Raw genomic sequence first — 23,903 nt, 5'->3', positions numbered from 1 at the left:
CATAATAAATCGTACACTCAGTTTTGAATTCCAACTAACATGCGATAAATAAATCTGTTTAATTTCTTCATCGTCACCTTCAAGTATTATCTTCTCAATTGTACGGATTTGTTCGACAATTTTACTCATTGCACTGCCTCTGATAATATAAACTTTATAAATTGTTACTGTATACAATAAAGACACAGATAAATTGTTTAAAATGTCCAGAAAATTTTCGTTCATACGGTTTGCAATCTCAATGTATTCGGTGATAACAAAAAGATAAAATATATAGAAACTAAAATAGTGTAAAGAAAATGTAGATGATTTAGTATTTTATAAGTTTTAAACTTCAACGGCCATTGTCCGACAGTAGCAAGAGCACGAAGGCAAATTTTCAAATGCAAATCGTTTTCCATCTTGCCACAAAAACAAAACAAGAGCAAATGTGTCCTAAACTATCCTGTGCAATATATAAGCCAAAGTAAAATAAGTAAGAAAAAATAGAAGAAGAAAGTTTTATTCTTAATTGCACAGCGTCGTATATAATTTGCTGCTGTAAACAAACATAGCAAGAATAAAAAATTGACGATAATGAACGAGTTGGAAGAAGGGTTGAACCGTGTTGTTTCTTTCAAAACATTTTAATTGAGCGTCTTGCTTGTGATTATTAATATTGCAGAGTTTTTGGACGTCGTTTGCTTCAACAGCGTGTAAAGACTCTGAGTAGATTAAGTCACCGAATATTTCATGAGATATTAATGGAAAAAAAGTTACTAAAGGGTTTAGATATTCTTTTGGTAGATTATATCAACTTACTTTGATTTTTGTCGGTGAATAAATAAGTTTTAATGTTACAAAAGCAGCAGGTATCTTAAAACGTTATTTTTGTGTAATGTTGGTTGCCTATATTCTGACTATAATATTTTAAAGAGTTATTTACATATTTCGCTGATTTTTGTAAGAAAAAAATGAGCAAATCATTTAAAATAATCTTTAAATTAATTTCGTATGTATAATAATAATAATTAATTACATAAGACACCTACTGACTTAAAAAAATGAAGTGTCACTGAACAGTTTTGATTAACTTGTTTCAGATTAATATCCTCTGCGGCAATTAATTCGTATATTAATTAATGAAATAATAGCCTTATGAAACTGAGAGAAATATAAATACATCGCGGTGGCATCGTCAAAGTATCAGTGTGACCACATCCAGCACGAAAACGCAACAGTCGATCTTAGTCAACATTCAAAAAAGTTTGAAAATGGGTTTCCTGAAAGCACTCCTCATCTGCCAAATCTTCTTCGTCATCGGCATGGCCTCCACCTCTGAAGCCTGTAAATAAATCAATCTATAATCAATTACTTAAACTATTAATAACTGTTTTGTCCTTTGTTTCTGCAGCGATCATCAGAGCAGGCATTCAGTTGGTTGTCAAGCCAGCCATTCGCATTGTCAGGTTCTTCCTGACCTTGCCAATCAGACTAATGATCAGAGCATTCAGAATCTTGGTGAAGGTGGTCGTTGGAACCCTGCGTGGAATTGCTGAACTCACTGAATCATTGTTCTCCGTTGGCCGCCATCGTCCACGTCGCTCTTTGCCTGATATGCCTGCCCAGCCCAGCGAATTGGCCGCCACCAACAGCAAAGTGAACCTTCTTGGCCCCGGCGGTATGCTCGTAGCCGCCAGCAAGTACGTCGCCTAAGATGTGTGTTTTCGTGCGATACCATGATCACCACCCCCCGGCACGCTCAACTGACCTCCGTCCACCAATGGCACTGCTTTCTCTTTGATTCTTTTAATTGTTAATTCTTTTCCTGTTTTCTTATGGTTCTTTCGATTCGTTGTAATTACTTCACAGCGAAGTGTTATGGATTTTAAATAAACTAACTGCATGTTGACTCTGAAATTATTATTTTTATATTTTTGCCTGAGTATTTGAAGAATACATGCAGGGTTAGTTGCATATCACAATTATATTAGAGCAGTGAGTAAAGGTTAATATTCAATTTTCTGGTAAATGAAAAATATAAAAGTCTTTTTAAAGAATAATAAGTGGATTTTGTTAAAACTGGCAATATCATCTTTCTAGGAATAATAATAAAGCATTTATTGATGTGAATATAATCTAGTTTGATGCCTGCAAGTCAAATATATAAATTTATTCCTGTTCCAGAAATACGGAAAAAGTTTAATAATTTGAAATAATTTTGAAAAATTGAAAAATTTTGCTATACACATACAATTACTTTGAGAAATAAAACTTTCTCAGTTTTTCTCACATTAAAATAGGATAAAAGTTTCTTAATAAATACAATAATAGTTTTTTAGTTTATATTTTGTCTAAATAATCACATATATTATTCATTTCCGTATTAACTCCGTTTGATATTACGATGGAAATAAATAATACTTTTTGTTATACACTTGATAAAAGAAACTAAAATATGAATATGCAACCAACTATACAGGCATAGCAATTACGATGTAGCCTATATTCTGTATTTCACTTAATTTCGTTTGTTTCATTTGGTAATTAAATTTTATTTTATATTCATGTACAGTGATATGCAAAAAAATCAATAAAGACAATTAAATTCCAATTAATTAAATACCAATATTAACCCGTCATAACTCAACAAAAGTTTAATTATATAGTTAATAATAATGTTGTTAATGTGTCACGCTCTACCGACTAGTACCTATAACAATAATCATAAATTGCGAAGTCGTTCCATTGCCAGTGAGCTTTAGTTTTTGAGAAGTCGTGCACGTTGCTATATTTTCTTACAACGAAATATCAAGATGAATAAGTACGTCTTCGTGTTCGCAGTCTTCTTATTCCTGACATTGGCTACGCCTTCAGGTATTATTATTATTATTATTATTATTATGTTATAATATTTATAATTATAATTTTAGATGCAATTTTCTTCAGATTATTGAAACCTCTTATTAATTTCTTCGGTGGAATTGCCAAAGCAATCGTTATGTTCGTCTCAGGTTTGATAAACGTGTTTCTGGGATATTCCTACGTTAAGGGCATAGACGGGTAGGAAACTTTTTTAAATATTACCTGAATTAATGTGTTTGATGTGTTTCTTTTTTTGTATTTTACAGAGCCAGAACTGTGAACTATAATTAATGTGGTTTCGGATATAAACAACGATTTGATACATATTTAAAAAGTGTATTAGTATGTATAAAAGGATTGAAGTAGAAAATCAACACAAATAAACATATTATATTAAATTGTTAAGGAGTTAAATTAATCTGATCCAAATTTAGCCACTTTCATAAATCCCTGTGTTAATACAATATTGCTTTCTTGACAAAAAAGTAAAAAAATTGAGAAATAATTCTGAATACTGAGAAATTGTGATCGAAAATTATTTTAAAAAGTTTAAACTCTCGGCCCTGTTGAAAAGCTTTTAGTAAAAACATTTTAATAAAATATTATAATTCAAAAACAGTCAAAACATTTAAAAAACGGACATTATCATTCCCAATGGCACAAAAAAGTAATGTGTGTTGCCTAGCATTGTAGAAAAAAATTGTACGTGAACAATAATATTTCCTGAAATAAAAAGATTTTTACCACCTGATGCAATATTTGCATTTAAAGAAAATATAGTTTTAGTTCATGAACTCTCTGATAAAATTATATATTTAAATTTCCTCAAAATATTAAAAAAATATCAACTGTTTCTTTAAAGATTAAAAAGAAAAGCAACTCCTAAGCCGTCTTAAAACCGTCGCCAAAGTTGTCACTTCACCCCACATTACCATACGCCGCCATCTTGAAATCCACAAATTAAACTCCTGCGCAGCGATGCATAGACAATATGCTCGGCTCTGGTGTAACAAGTTAAGTTTCTCACACGGAATCCAAGCGAATTTTGCCAAGTCACCGATTCGTCGTTAAGCCCGCCGAGGGCGGCATTGAATTGATTAAAACCACCGCATAATCGCCCACTGTTAATTAGCATAATCACCAAATTATTGTAGAACATTCAATAACCCACATTAAAACAATAAATAACACTAAAATTCAACTAATTTATGATGCGATTATGACCATACATCGTGTAATATGCCATCATGAATACATTTAATTCTTAATTAATTAAATCAACTCATATACCACAGATAATATCAAAAAAGCACATTGAAGTTAATCATTCGATCTGTATTCATCAAGACGAGCACATCATTGCCAAAAAAGATCGAAAATGTTGCTCGTTGTTGGATTAGCTATTTTATTAGCAAGCGGTAAAAAATCATAAAATTAATTTCCTAAAAATGTAAAATTGTAAAAACTTTTAAAATTTATTTTAGCGCATGCGCAACCAGTTGAGAATGCGAAGCAAAGTACTGGGAAAGCAGAACTGAAACCACTGATCATGCCTACTGCAAGACCAAAGATAAATTTTCAACGTCCGAAGGTGCCGGCGCCTCCACCAGAAGATTTTACAGACGATGACGGCGATGTACCGAATGATGTCGAGTTTGATTATAATAACAACCCTGACAGTGCAGAGAATAAAAATTTAGAACAAGCACAACGTAGGATCATCTCACCATTACTGAAAAATGTCAGCCAGATGATAGGAGCTGGAACGGTGACTGCCGGAGTAATATCAAGCGTTGTAAAACCTCTCACAGAGGGCCTTGTTGGTAAAATGATGGACTACGCTGTCAGTCAGATGAATTCAAAGAAGCCTGTTAGTCGCATGCTGGTTTTAATATTGGAAGCGTCTAAGTTTATTATGGAAATGATGGACTTTTTGACAAAGCGTGGTAGTTTGATTCAAAAGATCATCGTGGTCATCTTGAAGTTGTTAAGCGGAACATTGGGATCATTCAAAAATCTTAAAAATTAATTAAAACGTTAAATGTGAAAGAATCTGTATTTTACTCCTTGGTGTATTAACACGACCATCTAAATAATTCAATTGTTTGTATTTCATTGTTTTTCTGGTTAATTACCAGATAATAACCTGATTGTTTCACGCTTTTTGTAAATTATACTGATAAGATACTTTTGTATAAATAAAAAAGTATAAGTCATGAAAATTCATATTTGTTGTAGACTATAGACAATGGCGATGTCTTATTTCTTAACTTTGACATTTGTTTTGGGGGTTTTAAATGTTTTCTTGGTGGATAAAGCTGAATGTATGTAAAATATAATGTTAGGCAATGTAGGCAACCAATATTATACCATAACCTGTTTTAATATAATTAGATGGGATAATTATTTAATTATTTTTAGGCCAATATGGACACTATGGACAACCGCAACCACAAGTGGTTGTTCAGCGAGTTGTTACGTCATCATTGGTCAGTCCGCAGACCACCGAGTTGATAACAGCGGTTTTGTTTCCGTTGCGAGTATTATGTTATATTTCGAAGGTTATTGCTCGCACTTTCTTAGTTTAACTTGTTCAAATGTGAAAGGTTTTATTGATTAATATGGTATTTATACGTGAATAGCTTTGATAATCACAAAAGAATATTGTTTGGTGTGAATTTAAGAAATAAAGCTAATGCATATAAAGAACTTATTTACTTATACTTTGATGCAAATTACTTAAGAATGCATGTAAAACATGGTTCCTTCTGTTTTTCGTCCTTGAACTTGTATATCTTTTGAAGTTAACAAATTATTCCGCTTTTATTATAATGATTATAAAATTAAACTAAGAATATCAGACAAAATTTAATCATAACCTAATTTCAGTATATTAGGTTACGTTTCGAGTTAAATATCATAATAAACTAATATTAAATATCTGTATTTGATATTATTGATTAGTAAAAACAAAAACATCAAGCAAAAAGTAACCAAATCACACACTGTGATTGATAACATCCATAACCTCAATTAACCTCAATTACCAAATACCCGCAGTCTCATCATGTTAATTGAATAATTTTATGCCTCATTATTATGACGCCTGTGTAATTACGCTCGCAAATATGATATAAATCGTGCACAATGCATCTTTATTTACAGTTTACTTAATTTTGTTGCTTGGTGTGTTAGGAGATACTTGGTGCAGCACAATGGCGAAATTTTTAAGTCTTCTTCACACCGTCGTGATCTTGGGGCTTATGGTTCTCATCTCAAGAACACAAAGTAAGAAATTAATATAAACAATAATACTTTCTAATAAATATAATGTACTTTGATAAATTTAAGGCCAAATGATACCAGCATTGGGGTATCCAGGTCCCCAACAGCAAGGTATGTATTCGCAATAACTGTAATAACTGTAACAATGCTTAATACAAGTTATCCAAGGTTATCCAAATCCTCAACATCAAGCTATGTATCCACCACAACCTGCACCACCAATGAGACTTCCCCCACCACCACCAGTGGCAGGAGCAATTGGACCTCCCCTGCCACCAGCACAGGTGCCGCCCCAAACATCTTGGTTACCAGTGCCGCCACCTACGGATCTTTTGAGCACTTTTCTTTTTCCATATCGATTGATTTGGTTTGTCGCTAAGCTCCTGATGCGCACTTTCCTTGTTTGATGAATAATATTATAATTAAATCATAGCAATAAATGGAATCTTTGGATTTATTCTTGTTTTGGAGATTTTTAATATCGGAAATTACCAAAACAGAGTTTTGACGTGTCGTAACCTAACCCAACTTTTAAAATATTAAATTTGACCTCTGGCACTTGAGTATAACTTCATTGTTCATTGTGTAGATTTTTTGACGTTTTAACAACAAAATCAATGTTTATTTATTACCATATAATAAATTCATTATTTTTACTTATTCAACTACTTTTCCATTCTGAGTGCTGTGTATGCAACCTATAGGTACTACACAAATCACACTAGTTGATTAATAAAATATGTATAACACTGTAGAAAACAAAAATGCTAAGAATGATGTAGAAAGTAAGATCAACTTTGCGACATCATAAATATATCCAGTAAAACGAGTAACAAAAGAGCTCGATTTAGGTTTTAATGCTGTACTTCCAACTACAGGCGGAATTTTTTCAATTGTTGGGCTATCTGGTATAGTTGCTAACGAAGAATCAGATGAATCAACAGATTCGACAACAGTTGGTGTTACACCTTTTCGTGTATTAGTTACCCATGGCCACAATAAGTTTGGAAGCTTTGGAAGCGCTAAAAAAGAAAAATTATTTACATTTTTACATAATCTAGGCAACATAATATACAATATACAGTATTCATTAGGTGTAATAACTACTATTATACATTTTACTGTTTGCGTAAGACACAAAACAACCACACAAACAATCACCACTTTTGTTAATGGTCTTAACATCTTGTACAAAAAGAAACGAATGATTAAATAAAATCGGAAATGGAGTGTGTACAGGTTTAAATAATAAGTATAATTAAACAATTAAAAGAATTAAGCGTGAAATTGTCAATCAATGTAGTGCTGTTGATTATTCTAGTTTATGACTATCTGCGTAGGTGTTGCTTTTACTCACTGGCAAATTTATCTCAGCACAAATTTAATTACTTAACATTAAAAATTCGTAATTTTCCGCGATTTTGAGTTGGATATGTTTACATCTGCCACATTGCATTTCATAATTAATTTCACAACAGACAAACTATTCCGGTTGAATTGCGATGTAAATATAAATAGTATATTTATTGTGCGTCTAACTTCTCGTATTATTTACATAGAAATTTCGCAAAATTTCAAATGCAAATACAAACACACAATCCACCCACAAAGTTAGATGGGAAAATTATTATTTTCTCAAGAAGAACGAACACGCACTGCACAAACATTCCCTGCGCTCAAAAATCGTGATATTACTGCATACCGCAGTGGAAGAATATCAAATCGCCGAGGGACGATGCTGTTTGCACTCGTTTGTCTCATTCAACAGCGCAAAACAACCGAAACAATCTAACAATCGCCCGAGGCAGGTTTGATATACTCGTAACCTACAATAAATCTAAAATTTAACTTTTTAATACTTTTAAGTGTATTTCAGTGAGTTAATAACTAAATAAATTATTCTGTTTTTTTTTTAATTCTTAGAAATGTGTATAATTCAGGTCTGATTATACGAATTAATCAATTTTCAGGCCGCCCTCGGGGACCATTCGCATTCATTCCGGAAGTGAATTGCGTTTCGCACTTGAACGCATTCATTATATCACTGAATCCAACTGCAAGGTTGCAGCTTGTATGCTAATAACGTCACAACCAGCGCGTTACAGCCCTATCAATCGTGAACGCATAACATGCGTGTATCAATAAAATCGTGACGATTGCGAGTGTTAAATTTATTGTGTAGGAGTGTTACGTGCCAATGACGCAATAATAAACATACTGTTTTTAAGAACTACTCTGGAATATCATATTTAAGTTTATATTTTGATTCTCAAAAATGCCAATAAGATACGTAGGTTATTTGTGAGTTTGAACACTGACAAAAATTTTGTTAGAAATGCTGATAGTTACATGACAATTGCAATGAAAAATGTTGGTATAAATGTGATGTGACGTGTCTTTTTCAAGAATAAAAGCTAATAATAGTTATTCTTCTTCTTATTGAATGAATAAAGTAAAAATGACCCAGAAACATAAACAAATACTGATTTATAATTCTATTTCTAGAAAATACAGTATAATGACTACAAATACAGAATGAACTACAAGGGGATTCTTTCTCGTAATCTGATTAGGTTTTTGTTGCGCAAATTACGCAAAATACTCAAAGACTCAAAAGAAACTAACAAAATTATATGCGCATATGATTGTAATATTATCGCCTAGTTAATATCGCGATTAATTTTGTTACACACCATAATTCCGCACTAAAAACACTCGTAATCCTGCAATACTATACGCGTGTGCATATTGTTACGGTTGTAAAATATCGTATACAATAGAAGTATCAAACTATCACAAAAACCTAACCTAATACACCATAAAAACAACACTATCGGTTGCTAGGGTTATTTTAGGTTACGGTTAGTTGAAATGTAATACGTGTCTCTACAATTAGCACCCAGTGGTGCGATTGTATAACCTCCAAATTACGTATTTATAGCAAGATACGTAATTTAGCACTACAACAATATCAGTTTACATGCTGGAGATTCGAGTAGCTGAAATTAACTAACAGAGGAATTAATATGACAAACTTGTACTTTAAAAAATACTAAACTATCTTCTAGGCCTCTGAAAGGATAATTTTTATAAAGAATTAAAAAATTTTCAGAAATTAGCCATAGTTAACCCAAAATTAAGTCCCGTAAGTAATGGTTGATGACAACCCACGCGAAGAGCGACGACGTCGACGATGACGGAGGCGGTAGCCGCGGCGGTGGTGGCAGCGGCGGCGGCGCAAGCATAAATACGCCAGCGTCGTGAAATTCGCGCGAAAAGTTTCACCCGAGCGCGCGCCGCTCCACACATCGCATCAAGTCGCCATCGGTGAAGAACTAACTCACCACTCGACTGACTAGTGCACATCAAACAATTCCTGGCGCATTCAAATCTTCATGATACTTTGAGGGTGAGTACAACAATTAAAAACTAATTAAAATATAAATAAAAATTAAATTAAGCGTAAAATTTTGCACGAAATTAGTTTTCATTCACTCACACACCGTGCTGATTTCCTCTGCATGGGTAATTTTCATTAAAGTACCTATCTTACGGCTTCCGGTATTCAATTTACAGGCCTTTAGTGTTTAGTGTTTTGCACTTAATCTCCCGACCCGTGTTTGACACCGTTTTGCATGTATTTATTACGCTTACATATTATACACTGGTTGAAGATGTGAACGCGAACACCTTGACTGTCTCCGCCTCAACTTGTTGCAACTTGCATTAGACACTAACTGGTTGAATGCGATTTCAATCTGGATTTTCTCGCGTCGGAAAACGGCGCTGCGTCTAGTCAAGAAATTTCACATTAGTTGATTAATTAATTTCCAGTTTGTTACGCTAATACGTACCAGATTACGACAGATTCTGAGAAGTGCAAAAGTGTAAATGTCTAAATGTCTTCAATTTGAGGCGTAAATACTTTTGGTGTAATGTTGGTTGCCTAAATATATATCTTATTTTAGTCGGATTATGAAACAATTTGTATTTATTATTGTTTTGTCGCATCGTTCCGCTTGTCGCATTAGATTAAATAAAACAATTTTTCTTACTTGGCCTCCTGCCCCCTCGTGTGTGAGTTATCATCCCAAGATGGATTCGCATTGCGATGGTCATCGTGGTTGACTATGATTGATCGCAGCGGCCCGCGAGATGACAAACCGATTTCCACAATCTATTTGTAATCGATGACGTTAACAAGCTTCCAAAAAAAATACACTAAACAACACGAGACAATAAATAATTGAATTTTAGAGTGGTGCTGTTTTGTAATACAATATTTAGTACATATTAACGAAAAAAATTTTTATAACAAAAGAAAAATTAAAATAAAACAAATAGAAAATGGCGGTGTGTGAAAGTGTGGCACGTGGCTACGTGACAAACGAGAGAAACGCTGGAAAAGATAGTTGGTTGAAACCATTGTTGATTCTGTTATTTCCGTTTGGTTTTAAATCATTTATTGCAATTTCAATACGTGCGTGCATCGAGATTTACATAGTTTTCAATTTTCATTATCTACCTGCGCCTTCAGTTTTATCTATAAATTTTAAATAGAAATGATTTTTAATTTTAATTAAAATAAACTCATTCATAAATTTAATTAATATTTTAACATCCAAGTTGAAACAATGACGTATATTTCTTTTAATCTTTAATTAATTAATAATGACGTATCAATTACTATTTTTAATCACTGCTGTTGATTACGCAGTAGTATATTTTCAATAATCTTAAATTTTTACGACTGACTGATAATTTTTTACGATTGCACATTACAAAATTCAAGTTGAAGGTTAAATCAAAGTCGATTAAACAGCGATCAGCTGCAAATATCAACGAAACAAAGCATGAAATTGTGCCTGATAATAATAAATGAATGTAAATATGCGTGTCGTGCCGTTTTCGCTCTTTAGGGAGCTTATCCGCGTCGCGCACGAAACGCGAAAAACTTTGCGTGCGATTAACCATAAAACGTCTACAAGATGTGTGTAAGTGTACCGAATCATTTCCGTAATTTCATTAATATGATGATTGTAATCAACATTATCAGGCGTTTGTTTTAATCAGAATAATGAGTTAATTAAAACGTTACATAAGCTGAGATGTTTAAACTCAAACAAAGTTTTAGCGTCAAGAGGCAAAATTCAAATTCATTTTGCGATAATTTTAATAATTAATATCACGGACGATCTGCGCAAACATTTCGCCGTTCGTTTCGTTTAACTCTCGACCCACAGCGCGAGGAGATAATTTTTTTTCTTTGCGCTTGATCTTGGAAAGTGAAGAAGCTGAATTTGTTTCCGGACACTTAAAGGCGCAAGAAGTTCCGATACGTAGAGTTAAAAATATTCAAAGTTGAAAAATTATAATTTATTGATCGCTGTTAATCTAACAAGTGTACAACTTTGTTTGCACTTAAGAAATTAGTATTCATTTTGATAAAAGTGATAATAATTGAAATTAATATTTTATTTCTTGACGAAAAATGTAATTTTAACTTCAATTTTCTTTTATTTTCTTGATTGTATTCAGTACAAATGACATTTTTAACCTCAAATTAACTCTGAAGTCAAGATTTACAAGATATGCGCAGTTAATTTATCGTAATATAATGAATAGTTAATTAATTTATTAAGTAAAGATCTGCATGTATAAATAATGCAGATTTTATACATTATTCAATCTATTACCTAGTTTATATTTAATTTTCATGTTTCTCTTGATTTGTGTTAACTTGGTGGCCTACAACATTTGACGCTGTTCCCCTTCTATTTACATTATGTCTTGCGTCGCATACAATTTCAATATAAAAATACGTAGAAATATTAGATTGTGAAATGCACATTCGTAATAAATTGAAGTTTCATCCAATATGCAAATATTGTGCTTGGCGTCTTTGGCCTCCACGTGAAGAAATTGATTTCGATGAAAGCCAACGACGAGCGAATCGCAAATGCCCAACAAAGTGCCGCAACATGCATTTTCTTTGTTTTGCATTTCGATTTACATTTGTTAGCCGCATGCAGCAATGTGTATGTAAATTATAGGCATCTGCCAATCTGGCCAATTGTTGTCTAGTCTACGCTGGATATATCTTAAATTAAATGAAGCCCCATCACGGCTAAAATATTAACTTGGTTAAATATTCATTTTAATTTGGAGATACGCGATGTGTTTACCTGGAGCGACTTTCATCTCAAAGTGTGTCTTGTTCTTGTTTCTGGGAATTTGTGTGCGTGTGATAAAATCAGGTGATGTCGTTTTTCGGCTGCTAAACTAGGATGGCAAGCGATAGACAACAATCAGCCACCCTCGGCGACACGCTCAATATGTTTCGGCTTTCATTAGGGGTTCATTTTCCGTCAACATCGCTCATATTCATAAATAAATTTACTCATACACATATATACTACATAAATACATATTAATATTCTATATTTAGTGTGTATAAATACTGTTTTTTGTAATTTTTGACATTTTGGTAGCTATAATGTCTATTAACCTCAAAATTATACAAATTATGAAAAAAATTGAAACGTAACCTCTTTTAGTAATGTAATATATGAATATTCAAATGCATTCTATAGTAAATAGTATGCATATTACATGTAAAATGAAACTTTTAGACACGTTGAGTGAAACATTGTGCACGAGCCGCAGGCGGGCGATACATCACTCCGAAATGCATGCCAGTGCAACCCAAAACGACAATTTTTGTGAACCTCTTTTGAAATTTGCCAACTTTACGAAAGAACTTTGACAGTAACTCATTTTGAGTTATTTATTTGACTTTCTTTGTTTATTTCTTTCGTTTTACTGGTTTATTAGTTTGAATTTAATTTACACAACCTCAAAATTATAAAAACTTTAGTTTTATAACCACAAAAATCACTTTTTTTTTTAATATGTAAATATTTAATAATATACAATAGTAAATTCAACATAAAAAAGAAGAAGAAAAAACCAAAAAGTTGTAAATTAAAAACTTTTCCACCCTAAAATCCACGCAAATAAAAACATCGTCTACGGCGTGATGTTCAGGCAGAATTCTGTTACTTCGCATTCGATTCGCGCATTGTAAGCATGTCCAACATGCCATCTCCCTTTTTGTTTCTGATTTTTTTGTTCGTATAATTTAAATTAACATTGTTAATATTCCGATGATCTTCTCGGACTCCCTCGCACATTCGAATGTGTTTTCGGCGCATTCCAAACCCACGAGAATTTAAATGAAAAAAGATTCATTCGGAAAATAAACACGAACAGCACTGAATATTTTATTAATGTGCAAATGTCGTTATTGTCTCAAAAATACGTCGGATATTTTGTAAATAAATAAATAAATAACATAAAAAATAATTAATTGAAAAACAAAACTCAATTTAATTAGTTTTTGATTAAATTTATTACGTGGGCAGATACATCGGCACTCAACTTTCAATCGAAATAATTGAAGTAATTAACTGTGTTCGAAAAATGACAAACAAACACTATATCCGCTACTATATTGCTCGTAAAATATGTAATGCGCATACGAGAGTGCGTCCCTATTGAGTTAGTCAACGATGACCCGAGCCATTATGTTAATTAATTGAATAATTCAAATTTGTAAGCAAAGCTCATTTTATAACCTTATATTTATTATAGGCAACCAATATCACACCAAAATAACAAACAGTCAAAAATATATATATAAATATAATACAGAAAATAGATTAAACTTGTTTCATACTTGTTTATTAATAATTCGGTGGTGGTGTTTCTGCGATGTCGCGCAACCGCGCAACTAAAAGCTTTCCGCAACTTTGCACCGCGCGCACATTACACCCTTCTAATGGCCGCGGTCGGTTGACGTAACGAAGCAATATCAACGAGGTTAATGAGAGGTTAATATTATAGAATAGAAAAACAAGTTTACTACTTAGAGTTGAAAACATTGCCTACCCACCGGCACAACAGATGAATTTATTGAAAACGTACATTTATTGTTCCAAACTGGATTAGATCGCGCTGCCGCGAGGTGGAATAATAATCTCTATGGAGCATCTTGAGCTCCAATTAGAAGTTTACCCAGCGGATAATGTCGATTTGCATTGCATAGTGAAATTGCGCGCAACTGTATTGTCTCAGTCAATGCCCAAAGCGCCCGGAGGTTATTAATTAGTCAATTTTGAATAATATATTAATATTTGCAGAAAAATTCGCGCAATTTTCAATAGAAAATTCGCACTTTTTGCGGTGATTTTACGTTGCATTTGCATAAAACATTGAAATAAACAATGCGCATAAAAATGCACTCACCTAAGATGCAGTTGCACTGTCCGCAGATAACCATAATCATAAAAATGCGCATCTTTTACGTGGCATCTTATTACAACTCACTCTTCAGCATTGCGTACGTTAATAAACTTTTAATTAAAGCAGTTTACGCATTTCCTCACTTCTTCATCGACACGGACATTGTATGCAGCGAAATCTGATGGGATTAACTTGAACTTGATCAGTTTCTTATCGGATTGATTAAAAAACTAGACTTTATTAGATCGGTGAGTGATTGGATTGCGAAGAAAAAGCTTATTAGATGCAAAGCGGCCATTTTGCACAAGTATTTGCCCTGGAAGTTTAAATTTAAGGTTAGGTGTGAGATGAATTTTTTAACGTTGTTTTTTCTCAAGTAAATGTTCCTAAAAGCATTCGGTAATTTGATTATGCACCACTTGTGAAGATGCCAACGCGAAATTTTGTAATTAAACTCGAAAAATGTTTTTATCCAGCGCAATTAAGTGTAATTAAGAAAATTTTAGAAGTTAATAGTTACAAAGTAGCTATATATAAATAAATATAGATCTATTTTTTTGTTAAGGTGTGTTGATGACAAAGTTTAATTTTTTTTTCATTGAAACTTTTCACTCTCATCGTTACTCACGTTTCCGATTGCGAGGGAATTAATTAACCGACTTTTGATGTCGACGCAACTTTGATAGATTGTCACCCCTTTTTCTAGACCAAACTCTTTCAGCTGCCTTTTATGTTTGACTTGAACGCATTCCGTCGCGTCGGCGCAAATTAAAGAAATTAACAATTAACGCGCGACTGAAACATCAAACGCGCAACTTTTCGATCTTCTTCTTTTGTTTGTCTTGTGCAGCGACAAATGAAGCCCTTGACATTGCCGAAACGCATGCCTTCACGTAGACGTCTTATTATTTTTGTATAAAGTACAAGATACAAGTGGTGGTTAATATCATAAGATGCAAATATGTACTTACTCTGAAAACGCAATGCATAGTTTCAATGCTTGCAATTGTTTTGTTTGTTTCGCTACCGCGACGCGGCGTAACGACTTTGTCAAAGCCACAACCCACATTACACTAAAGTTTCGGCAAATATGAACTTTCCCAACCCTAATAATAGGACTATTTAACTGTACACATTCGATTCCGGATTAGGTTTCATTCACTTTACTTACACATTACCTACTTAGAAATAAAACGAAAATTAGTAGGTTATTTTGATTATTTTGGTCGGCAACCAAACATACATCAAATATCCAACATGTTTTCATAATGTGCAATAAACCAGAATTATTTTTAATTAAAACTTATCTTATTATAGAATGGCAGTGACAACTACAACAAGCCTCGGCGTGCTGTTCATTGTGGTGGCACTCTCTTTCGCGAGTTGTGCGGGCGGACGACGTGGTCCAGCCGAACACCAGGTGCGTCAAATGCGACCCACGCGCGGTTTCAACGAAATGGAACTGTCAGTGGCGCGAAATTTTGGCAAACGCGCAGTCAATATGCATGTAGTCAACAGGTATGATATTTTAAAACACCGTTTACGCTTAGAAGATTACATTTTAATTGATTGCAGTATTTTGCTGGAATGGTTGGCTCTGGAAAGCAAGATGAAGAATCTGCGACAGCGCGGTAATCTACCGTTGTCCCTGGAGAGCGTACGGAATATAGAAGATAATGCGCCCAGCGATGGCGTTTTGTTAGATGAATAAAACGCGCGTCCCGGCCATTTTGTGTTTGTACCATGCCCGCCCTTACCATCAGCTAGCGAGAGGCTGTAATCGCATAGCTGTGTCATTTATTTATTTGTTGTTCCTTCTCTTGGTTCCATTTCCATTCTTGTCCACTCCCTAGATTACCTTTGACGTAATAATTTATTATTTATATTAAGCTGACAGGAGAGAATGACGAAAATGAGCAGAAAATGCATCGTAACATCGTACTTAGATAACAAATGACTAAATAAATAACTATATATATAAATATGTATCTAATATTGACAAGATGTTGTTTGCTAAATGTTGTACCTTCAAGAAAGATTCTATAATATGAGGAGAGCTAGAAAACTACATTGTTAGAGTTATGAACAAAAAAATAAACGCATTGTTTCATTATGTACAAGCTAATCAAAACTTAATTTAAGATAGTTTTAGTAAAATCTAAGAGAATGTATTTATTGTAGCTGAATATTTATGATCAAAACTAAAAACATTATAGCAAATAAATTATAATGAAGCAAACTATAAAAGAAATTACCTAATTACCGATTGTACTCTTAACCAATAATTTTTGACGCAGTTATTGGCAATATTATCTCGTAAAGGTATGGCACTAGTATTTGATTACATTTTTGTTTTAATTTTTCGTTTAATGTGTTTTGTTTTGTGCGCACTTTCAAAACTTTGCTGCCGAGTTCAATGCGATCGTTGCGCTCTCCTGCTGAATGTTTCTAACCTCACTAAATTGTTAAGATCAAAACTTTATTTTTTAATGTTGTTCACACACAAGAATAAACTTAATATATGATTTAATTGTGTCTTGTCGCATTAAGTAATACACTGTTATTAGATGCATCCACATTAACTAACAATAACTAACAATTAAAATGACTACGTTAAAAAGTGAAGTGGAACTAAACAACTTTTATATTTTCAACTCTGATCATGGTACTGTTGAAGGAGAGGCAGGTAAATCTTTTTGCAACTTTTACCATTTTAAACAAAAGAACTTAATTATCACAGGAACACAAAAAGTTATTATACTACTATCCAAACACAGATCATTTGGATGTGCAAATGAAGACACTGGGTTTGTCAGAAGCAATGATTCAGTTTACAATGTAAATCACTATAAATTCACAAGTAAATGCATATTTAATAATTAATTGTTTATTTTTAGGTCTTTTAAACCAGATGGACCTATTGATGCAATAGGTACTGAAAAGCGAAGGCAAATTTACTTCCAGCCTGAAGATAAATACTGGATGATCATGGTTTGCACTTATTTCAATCAATTTTTAATAATAATCACATTTTATACTTGTTTCAGACATTAAATGTGCCAACAATTAAAAAGAGCAAAGATGGAGTGGACATCACTGAATATTTATCTGATGATGTCCAGAATAATGTCTATCAGAATGTTCTCAAGCAGGCTTATTACATGTATAGATTATTTAATGGAACATTTGAGAGGACATTAGCATCATCAGATGTTTACACTCTAAAAACCAAGCTGGAGCAATTTTTCACAGCTGTGAGTAAACACTATTTTCTTAATTTCTTCTAATTTAGTTCAACAAACACAACAATTAAATTATGTTGTTGTAGTACTTGACAACAATCAGATTACAACATTGTGATCTGTTAAATGTATTCAACGGTATGCAGTTTCTTCCATTGAATCGTCAGACATTCCTAAATGTACAATGCTTTATTAATTCACTGGAATGCAAGCATCCCATAATTAAACATTCGGCGTTCATGTACAATGAGCATTTAGTATGGAGCGGAATTGAACCTGCTGATATGCAGGTTGTTTATCAGTATTTGATCACAACACTTTTACCTGCACACGTGTCTTCTGAATTGTTGTGTGGATCCATGCCGCGTAACGCAGCGTCGCCATTTGCAGCATCTGCGTTACATCATGGACGATTTATTACAGGTCCAGAGAATTTAAAAACTTCGAAGAATATCGGCAAAGTACCTACTGTTTTATCTATACACAAGATAAAAAGGAACCAGATGAATATTTTCTTGTGGTTTATAGAGCTTTAAGTGCTTCTTTGTGTCTATTTATTAGTGGTAAGTTTTCGTTTCGTATAGGCAACTAGTATTACAGTAAAGTTTATGCGTTTATATTTGTATCAGCTACTGAAGAATTAACTCTGGAATTATTCCAAGAGTTGGATGAGTTTATCGGTCCTAATTTAACTGAAGTAGTGTCGGAAATCGCCGAATATTGCACAAAACAAACACCGACGCAAGCAAACATCGCGTCTGAAACAACACCGCGTTTTATTTATTTCAACAAGTTGAACTTGGCGTACAAAAGTACCGTGCATTTGGATAATAAACAAAATGGAAACTTATCCATTACCAAAGACTGCTGTAAAATCATGGCGGATTTGAATGAACACAAAGATGCTATGGGTTATGCAGGTGAAATCATCGTTAAAACGATGAAGGATTATTGGGTTGTTGCGAAAGTTAGCAACCTGCGTGAGTTTTACGTCGGATTGCAGCAAAAACAAGCAAATTTAATTGATATTAGTGGTAAGTTCCACAAAAAAAGTAAAAGAATACCACTGAAATATTTATTTTCAGATGAAGTGGAAAAACTGTGTGAGAATGAATTGAAGGGTATATTTTTCCACACGGTGTGATAGTCAAACAAAAGTTTTATTGTAAAATAAATTAACGTTTTAAGTACCTATAAAAGAGTATATCGTAATGTATTAATCAGATCAAAGAGAATTCGAAGAAAACCCCTGTGAAGAAAATTATTTAACAACAATTGGAACGAATGTGATATCAGTGTGGTTGTAGGCGAAGAGCAGTTTCAGCTGTGAGTCCATGCCGATGTTCTCCACTCGTACAACGTACGAGTCATTCGATTTCGGCTCCTTGCGGCACACAGCAACACCGCAAATGTTCATCAAGTGCTCCTCGCTATCCATGCACGCCAATCGTACATGACACATAACATCAACATATATACGCTTTTCAATCGCATAATGCCCAGGGTGAGATTCACTGGGCACGCGCTCCATACTCTCCTCTTTCTGTGCCATATCAGCGCGGAAGACTGAAGCATCTCCCAGTCTTTGTCCGTCGCTTGTAACGATCGCAAAACGCATACCGGTGTGCACAGCGCGCGGTTCTAAGCCCAAACCATCTGGATGCGAGTCAGACCAGAGGTAGTTGTCAGGCTCAAGAAGCGAGTCCGGCTGAAAGGTGAGTCGCTTAGCATAACCCATACCGATGCTAAGAAGTTTCAACGTGCGCCCGTCGAAGAGTCGCTCGGAGCGATCATTCGGTCGCACGCGGTAATGGAAACCAGGCACGACTCGCGCATCTACATACGTGCCTACCACTGGGATTTCGCACGCCTCCAGGCCGGCCATTGTGTACTTAGTTGGCACATCGCCTAAATCAGCGCCGCGTACAGTCGCACGGCGATGTTCCTTTGCCACTCCTGGCAATAGACTGTAACGGTGGCCTTTAATCATCACATTGCTTACACGTGTGACTACTGCATGCGGGGTGCGAGCTTGTTTAATCGCTACGGCTACCCCTGTCACCGGTGTTGGTTTCGCCACGCCAGTCTCGAAGAACTCCACCTTGGCGATCAGCTTGACTCGCACGCGCTTTTCCACCGAGTGCGCCGACATGCTGCCGCTAATTTCAACCTGTGGTCCCTGAAAGAGTGAGTTATGTTATAGATTTGAGCTCGGTTGGGGTGCGCGCGCGTCGTGGCGGATGCGATCGTGCGTGAGATTGTACCAACTTACGGAGGCGCCCTTATGCGCACACATGGTGGAAGCGGATGAGAGATAGAGAGCCCAGTCGTGAATCCTTCAGGCGTGCGGATTCAACAACCTGTGCGTGCACTGCTCGGCGGCGGCTAACAACAGCATTTGGAATACTGTGATGATACGAACAACAATTTGCGGGATTGATTTCGAGGCGAATGAATTTCATTTCGTTTTTTATTTTTGTTTTGAACTCATGCGGGATTGCTGTGAGCGAATGGCTTCATTTAACGATCAAAATGATGAAAAGGCACAACAAAAGCCCGTCTGAACGTGGTTGATGCATGTGTAGTGAAAAATGTCCCTGATTTGTTCAAACAAATGTCGATGCACGTTCATTTTGAATAAAGTGTTTCGATCGACATTTGCTTCAACACGCTTCAAGCCAAATAAGTAAAAATAAAAAATGTTACCTCTCTGTAAACCTAGTAATTATGATTATCATCCGTACACATCATGATCAAGCACACTTTTCACTCACATGCTTGCTTTGGCACACGCAAACAGCAAATCCCCAAAAATTAATCTTTTCTCTCTATCAATGAATGCCGAATTTAAATCAATCCCAATGTCTCGTCGGTATACGAGTATATAAAGCATGAAATGTACTTATGGATAACTTACTAACCTCGAGTTTGACGACTTCCAGCGTTCCCTGCGCCTCGCGATTTGCATCGAAGATGGTGAACTTGTCGCCTTCGCTGATTAACTCCAATTCAAATGCATATCCTTCAGGGCGGTTGTCGCTCCAGAAATAGTTGTCGTTGTCATTCAAGTGATTTTCGTCCGCTTCGAAGGTAAAACGACGCGCGTAACCACGTCCGATGCTTTGAAGGGTGAGCGCACGCCCACCGAACATGCATGGTAAGCCATGTTTGCGTTTTACTACCTCTCCAACCGCAGGTAATGGCCGCACGCGATATTTGAAGCCTGGAATTACTCTGTTATCAATGTACACGCCGCAAACGGGGAACTGATGAGCCTCAACAGGTGCGATGATGTAACGTGCGGGGAAATCACCGCATTCTGATGCATCCAATAACAGGGACGATGGTTTTTCGGTGGATTTGCGGTGAGGGCGCTTTGTGGTACCATCCTGAACAGTTTTTACTTCCTACGGACACAGAATATTGATATAAATGAGTAAATTACCTAAATTTCCGCCACTAGCAGCCGCCATTTTGAATTATTCAGTTGGTTTGTGTAAATTGTTTAAGTGTTTGGTTTTGTTTCAGTAAACTTACTTGGAATGTTTCATTAAACTCCTGTCCGTAATCAGCGCACAAAGCAGGTGTACAGGGAGGTGGTGACGCACACTGTCCTCTAGTGATTAGACCACCACAGGAATTCTACAAAGATTGTTAAATATTCTAATTGGTTCTTCGAAAACGGTCTGGGTTTTTTTTCTGTTATTTCTAACGAATTCACATGCCATGAATATTAATGACGACTCGGGGTTAATGTTTCAACAAGTTGATGATGAGCGCGATTATCGATCGGAAACGCGACGAGATGTATGTTTATTTACGCGGACGCTAATTATTCATAGGCGAGTCGGATGTATTTGTTTGCTTGCCGTTATTGCAATTATGGATGTTTAACCTCGATAGGTTATCACTCATACTCGATCGGATTGAAAAATATGAAAAATATTTGAATTGACGTAAATGCGGCGAAATTATCAATTAGTTTTTAACATTAATAAATTTATCGAAAATGCAACAAAGTAGAAAATTAAATTTTTGATAGAAAAACTAGAAAAACAAACTTACTTTACTTTGAAACCAGTTGAACAGTTTCGACAACGATTTTAAATAATCAACTTTTAATTCTTGGCTAAACTTCATATTAACAACTTTGAGCACTTATTAAACTCGACTAACCTTGTGAAAGTACTTGTCTCTTCTATTTTATGTTGTTGAGTAAAAGTAGGGAAGTAAGCAAGAAGTGGAAACTTTATTATGAGTGGAAAAATTACTGATTTGAAAAATTCCACAACTTATTATTGCATTTTGCATTACTTATCTATGGAGTAAGTAAGTATTGTTCTAGCAATTGATGCAATTGATAGTATTACAAACAATTTATGCGATAAATTTATTACGTCAGTAATTTATTTAAAATTACAAAGAAAAAAACTAAATAAAATATTATTGTCATTTGTAAAAAATATTAACTTAGCCGCCATTATCCGCACGAAAATATTTATTATCTCTACATAATGAAGCAAAATATTTAAATCTCACGTACGGGAGTTTCTATTCTATTAAAATTTTAAATATTATCATCCCTGAGGCAACAAACGCGCAAATATTATTCAAGAAGTTAAATATCCGCGTCATAAATTAATTTTTCGAAAATTTTCAAACTGCGCGTTAGTTTTTTATTGTTTAATTTAATGAATGCACTTTATTGTGCAAAGATATTAACACTATTGTTTGCACGCTAATATTTATTGTCTCGATAATCATGAAACGTGCTCAGATAATGAAAACAGTGATAGTCTACACAACGCATGATAACGAACACCTACGGTTCCATAATGTAAAACAATATGATGTAACAAATGACTCAGATGTGTGTAAATGTGCAGTGTTGAGTAGTGATAATGTAGTAATGTAATAATGCATTTGTGATGATTCAAAGAAAAAGCACTCACCTGTCGTGGCAGGGCGAAAAGTTCACGCTCAGCATCTGCGTCCTCAAAAAAGGACATTGTAGTCGCACGACGAGATGTCTGCCATACTCGCTGCATCGCGTCCAATTTGGCTTCCTCTTGTTGAATATGCGACAACATTGTTGAATCAAAAATGATTGATTTTGTCAAAAAGCTGCAAAAAAATACAAAAAAAGAGATATTAAACATCCTGTATATGTATTATACATTGTGACATATTTATTCAATAGTTCTGAAATGCGTTACGACGATAAATACTAACAGATAACTGATAACTCATAACGAAAACTATATACATTAATGTAACACTAGTAGCTTATGTGTGTACTTGGAACTGACTTTTCTAGGGCAACAATTTACCTGCTCTAGTATTACTAGTACAATAGCTAATAAGAACCCAAAACTGTCAAGGGACTTTTGTGTATTCTGTCCCTTAGGTCGTTAAATATTTCATTGAAAAGAAAACCAGTTGTGCAGGTCAAAAAGGGACTTTATTTTAATCTCCAAACTCGCTCGCACAGCATGAATGAACTTAACATTCTAGAATGTTGATGCAACCCACAACCATTTCTCACGCACAGTGCAATGCACTTTGATCTCAAAGAACCACAACTCAAAAAGCTGTTATATTTATCAACTACAAAACTATAATATTAATTTATATCTATCGGAAGTTTGTGGTTTTGTAATTGCTATTAATACAACGGCCTCATGAACACAGATATAAAAAGCACTCACCTAAAAATATCTCTTCTCCGGATACTGGGGATGTGTGGAAGACGCACTAACAGATTCAAAAACCTTGTGCACGCTAAAAAAACTTTGCTTTATTTTGTTGAATGGTGTACTTGACCGTGTCGAATTGTTGAATATGTGTGATGAGTATTAATGCACTTTGCAGATCAATTCTCGTAGACTGAATGTGTAGACTGAAATGGTCTGGTCTGCGCACTGGTTGCACGTGGAATGGCGGGCGGACGCGACTCGAGCGGGAATAAAAGCGTCGCGGGGCGTGCGGGATGCGGGCGTGGGGCCGACGAACCCGCCCTCACGATTGGACCCACCGCTCCCAAGCGGCGCCTATGTCTGGCTACGTAGACGCACACCAATTGCGAAACATGTAGTATATTTTTGTCTATTATTTGTGCATGTTATTTACTGGGTTCTACGTTTAGTTTAATTGAGTTAATTTCACGCGGGTTTTTTATTTTCCTTTTTATGTTTTTTTGTTGCATACTTTGTGTTTTGCACGCGTTTA

At 34.8% G+C, this 23,903-nt stretch overlaps 5 protein-coding genes and 3 long non-coding RNA genes across 9 annotated transcripts; 6 read left to right on the top strand and 2 right to left on the bottom strand.

The window, feature by feature from the left end:
- Positions 1-1,164: 1,164 nt before the first annotated feature.
- Positions 1,165-1,899, top strand: LOC135793835 (uncharacterized). Its single transcript, XM_065304946.1, has 2 exons — positions 1,165-1,326; positions 1,394-1,899. Exons 1-2 carry the CDS (start codon positions 1,254-1,256, stop codon positions 1,693-1,695), a joined length of 375 nt encoding a protein of 124 aa, XP_065161018.1. The 5' UTR covers positions 1,165-1,253; the 3' UTR covers positions 1,696-1,899.
- Positions 1,900-2,717: 818 nt separating this feature from the next.
- On the top strand, positions 2,718-3,242 carry LOC135794544 (uncharacterized). Its single transcript, XR_010548914.1, has 3 exons — positions 2,718-2,856; positions 2,913-3,042; positions 3,111-3,242. It is a non-coding gene; the product is annotated as an uncharacterized lncRNA (long non-coding RNA).
- Positions 3,243-4,106: 864 nt separating this feature from the next.
- Positions 4,107-4,945, top strand: LOC135794144 (uncharacterized). The gene is made up of 2 exons (XM_065305309.1): positions 4,107-4,262; positions 4,329-4,945. Exons 1-2 carry the CDS (start codon positions 4,223-4,225, stop codon positions 4,871-4,873), a joined length of 585 nt encoding a protein of 194 aa, XP_065161381.1. The 5' UTR covers positions 4,107-4,222; the 3' UTR covers positions 4,874-4,945.
- A 1,074-nt stretch (positions 4,946-6,019) lies between these two features.
- Positions 6,020-6,586, top strand: LOC135793670 (nematocyst expressed protein 4-like). Its single transcript, XM_065304706.1, has 3 exons — positions 6,020-6,132; positions 6,196-6,240; positions 6,298-6,586. Exons 1-3 carry the CDS (start codon positions 6,060-6,062, stop codon positions 6,534-6,536), a joined length of 357 nt encoding a protein of 118 aa, XP_065160778.1. The 5' UTR covers positions 6,020-6,059; the 3' UTR covers positions 6,537-6,586.
- A 133-nt stretch (positions 6,587-6,719) lies between these two features.
- LOC135793672 (uncharacterized) lies at positions 6,720-7,334 on the bottom strand. The gene is made up of 2 exons (XR_010548686.1): positions 7,245-7,334; positions 6,720-7,151 (listed from the first exon to the last, which is right to left on the bottom strand). It is a non-coding gene; the product is annotated as an uncharacterized lncRNA (long non-coding RNA).
- A 2,079-nt stretch (positions 7,335-9,413) lies between these two features.
- On the top strand, positions 9,414-16,674 carry LOC135793671 (uncharacterized). Its single transcript, XR_010548685.1, has 3 exons — positions 9,414-9,538; positions 15,751-15,951; positions 16,009-16,674. It is a non-coding gene; the product is annotated as an uncharacterized lncRNA (long non-coding RNA).
- A 189-nt stretch (positions 16,675-16,863) lies between these two features.
- On the top strand, positions 16,864-18,874 carry LOC135793519 (vacuolar fusion protein CCZ1 homolog). Its single transcript, XM_065304517.1, is given in 8 exon segments — positions 16,864-17,115; positions 17,174-17,271; positions 17,331-17,424; positions 17,481-17,687; positions 17,762-18,148; positions 18,151-18,238; positions 18,305-18,709; positions 18,761-18,874. Coding segments are annotated over 8 exon segments (1,416 nt in total). The 5' UTR covers positions 16,864-17,037; the 3' UTR covers positions 18,820-18,874.
- Positions 18,817-23,627, bottom strand: LOC135793518 (uncharacterized). Of its 2 annotated transcripts, XM_065304515.1 has the most exons (5): positions 23,384-23,627; positions 22,628-22,799; positions 21,213-21,317; positions 20,597-21,082; positions 18,817-19,854 (listed from the first exon to the last, which is right to left on the bottom strand). In XM_065304515.1, exons 2-5 carry the CDS (start codon positions 22,763-22,765, stop codon positions 18,937-18,939), a joined length of 1,647 nt encoding a protein of 548 aa, XP_065160587.1. In that variant the 5' UTR covers positions 22,766-22,799; positions 23,384-23,627; the 3' UTR covers positions 18,817-18,936. The 2 variants fall into 2 exon arrangements, with proteins under 2 accessions (XP_065160587.1, XP_065160588.1); XM_065304516.1 differs by lacking the exon at positions 21,213-21,317.
- Positions 23,628-23,903: the final 276 nt, after the last annotated feature.

Source organism: Atheta coriaria, unplaced genomic scaffold (assembly GCF_025399875.1).
Source record: "Atheta coriaria isolate IRGN ID8LTWV9N9 unplaced genomic scaffold, Caltech_Dcor_3.1 hic_scaffold_6_pilon, whole genome shotgun sequence".
Taxonomy (NCBI): Eukaryota; Metazoa; Arthropoda; class Insecta; order Coleoptera; family Staphylinidae; genus Dalotia; species Dalotia coriaria.
Note: the sequence above shows the minus strand (reverse complement) of the source record. Positions and strands in the feature narration are given on the sequence as shown.

Bases quoted from the DNA above. Each gene is read 5' to 3' on its own strand.
- LOC135793835 (XM_065304946.1), top strand. From the start codon at position 1,254: ATGGGTTTCCTGAAAGCACTCCTCATCTGCCAAATCTTCTTCGTCATC. The intron at 1,327-1,393 runs GTAAATAAATCA...TTGTTTCTGCAG, and splicing joins GGCCTCCACCTCTGAAGCCT to CGATCATCAGAGCAGGCATT.
- LOC135794144 (XM_065305309.1), top strand. From the start codon at position 4,223: ATGTTGCTCGTTGTTGGATTAGCTATTTTATTAGCAAGCG. The intron at 4,263-4,328 runs GTAAAAAATCAT...AATTTATTTTAG, and splicing joins AGCTATTTTATTAGCAAGCG to CGCATGCGCAACCAGTTGAG.
- LOC135793670 (XM_065304706.1), top strand. From the start codon at position 6,060: ATGGCGAAATTTTTAAGTCTTCTTCACACCGTCGTGATCTTGGGGCTT. The intron at 6,133-6,195 runs GTAAGAAATTAA...GATAAATTTAAG, and splicing joins TCTCATCTCAAGAACACAAA to GCCAAATGATACCAGCATTG. The intron at 6,241-6,297 runs GTATGTATTCGC...AAGTTATCCAAG, and splicing joins TCCAGGTCCCCAACAGCAAG to GTTATCCAAATCCTCAACAT.
- LOC135793518 (XM_065304515.1), bottom strand. From the start codon at position 22,765: ATGTTGTCGCATATTCAACAAGAGGAAGCCAAATTGGACGCGATGCAG. The intron at 21,083-21,212 runs GTAAGTTTACTG...CTGTGTCCGTAG, and splicing joins AGTTTAATGAAACATTCCAA to GAAGTAAAAACTGTTCAGGA. The intron at 19,855-20,596 runs GTTAGTAAGTTA...TCACTCTTTCAG, and splicing joins TGGAAGTCGTCAAACTCGAG to GGACCACAGGTTGAAATTAG.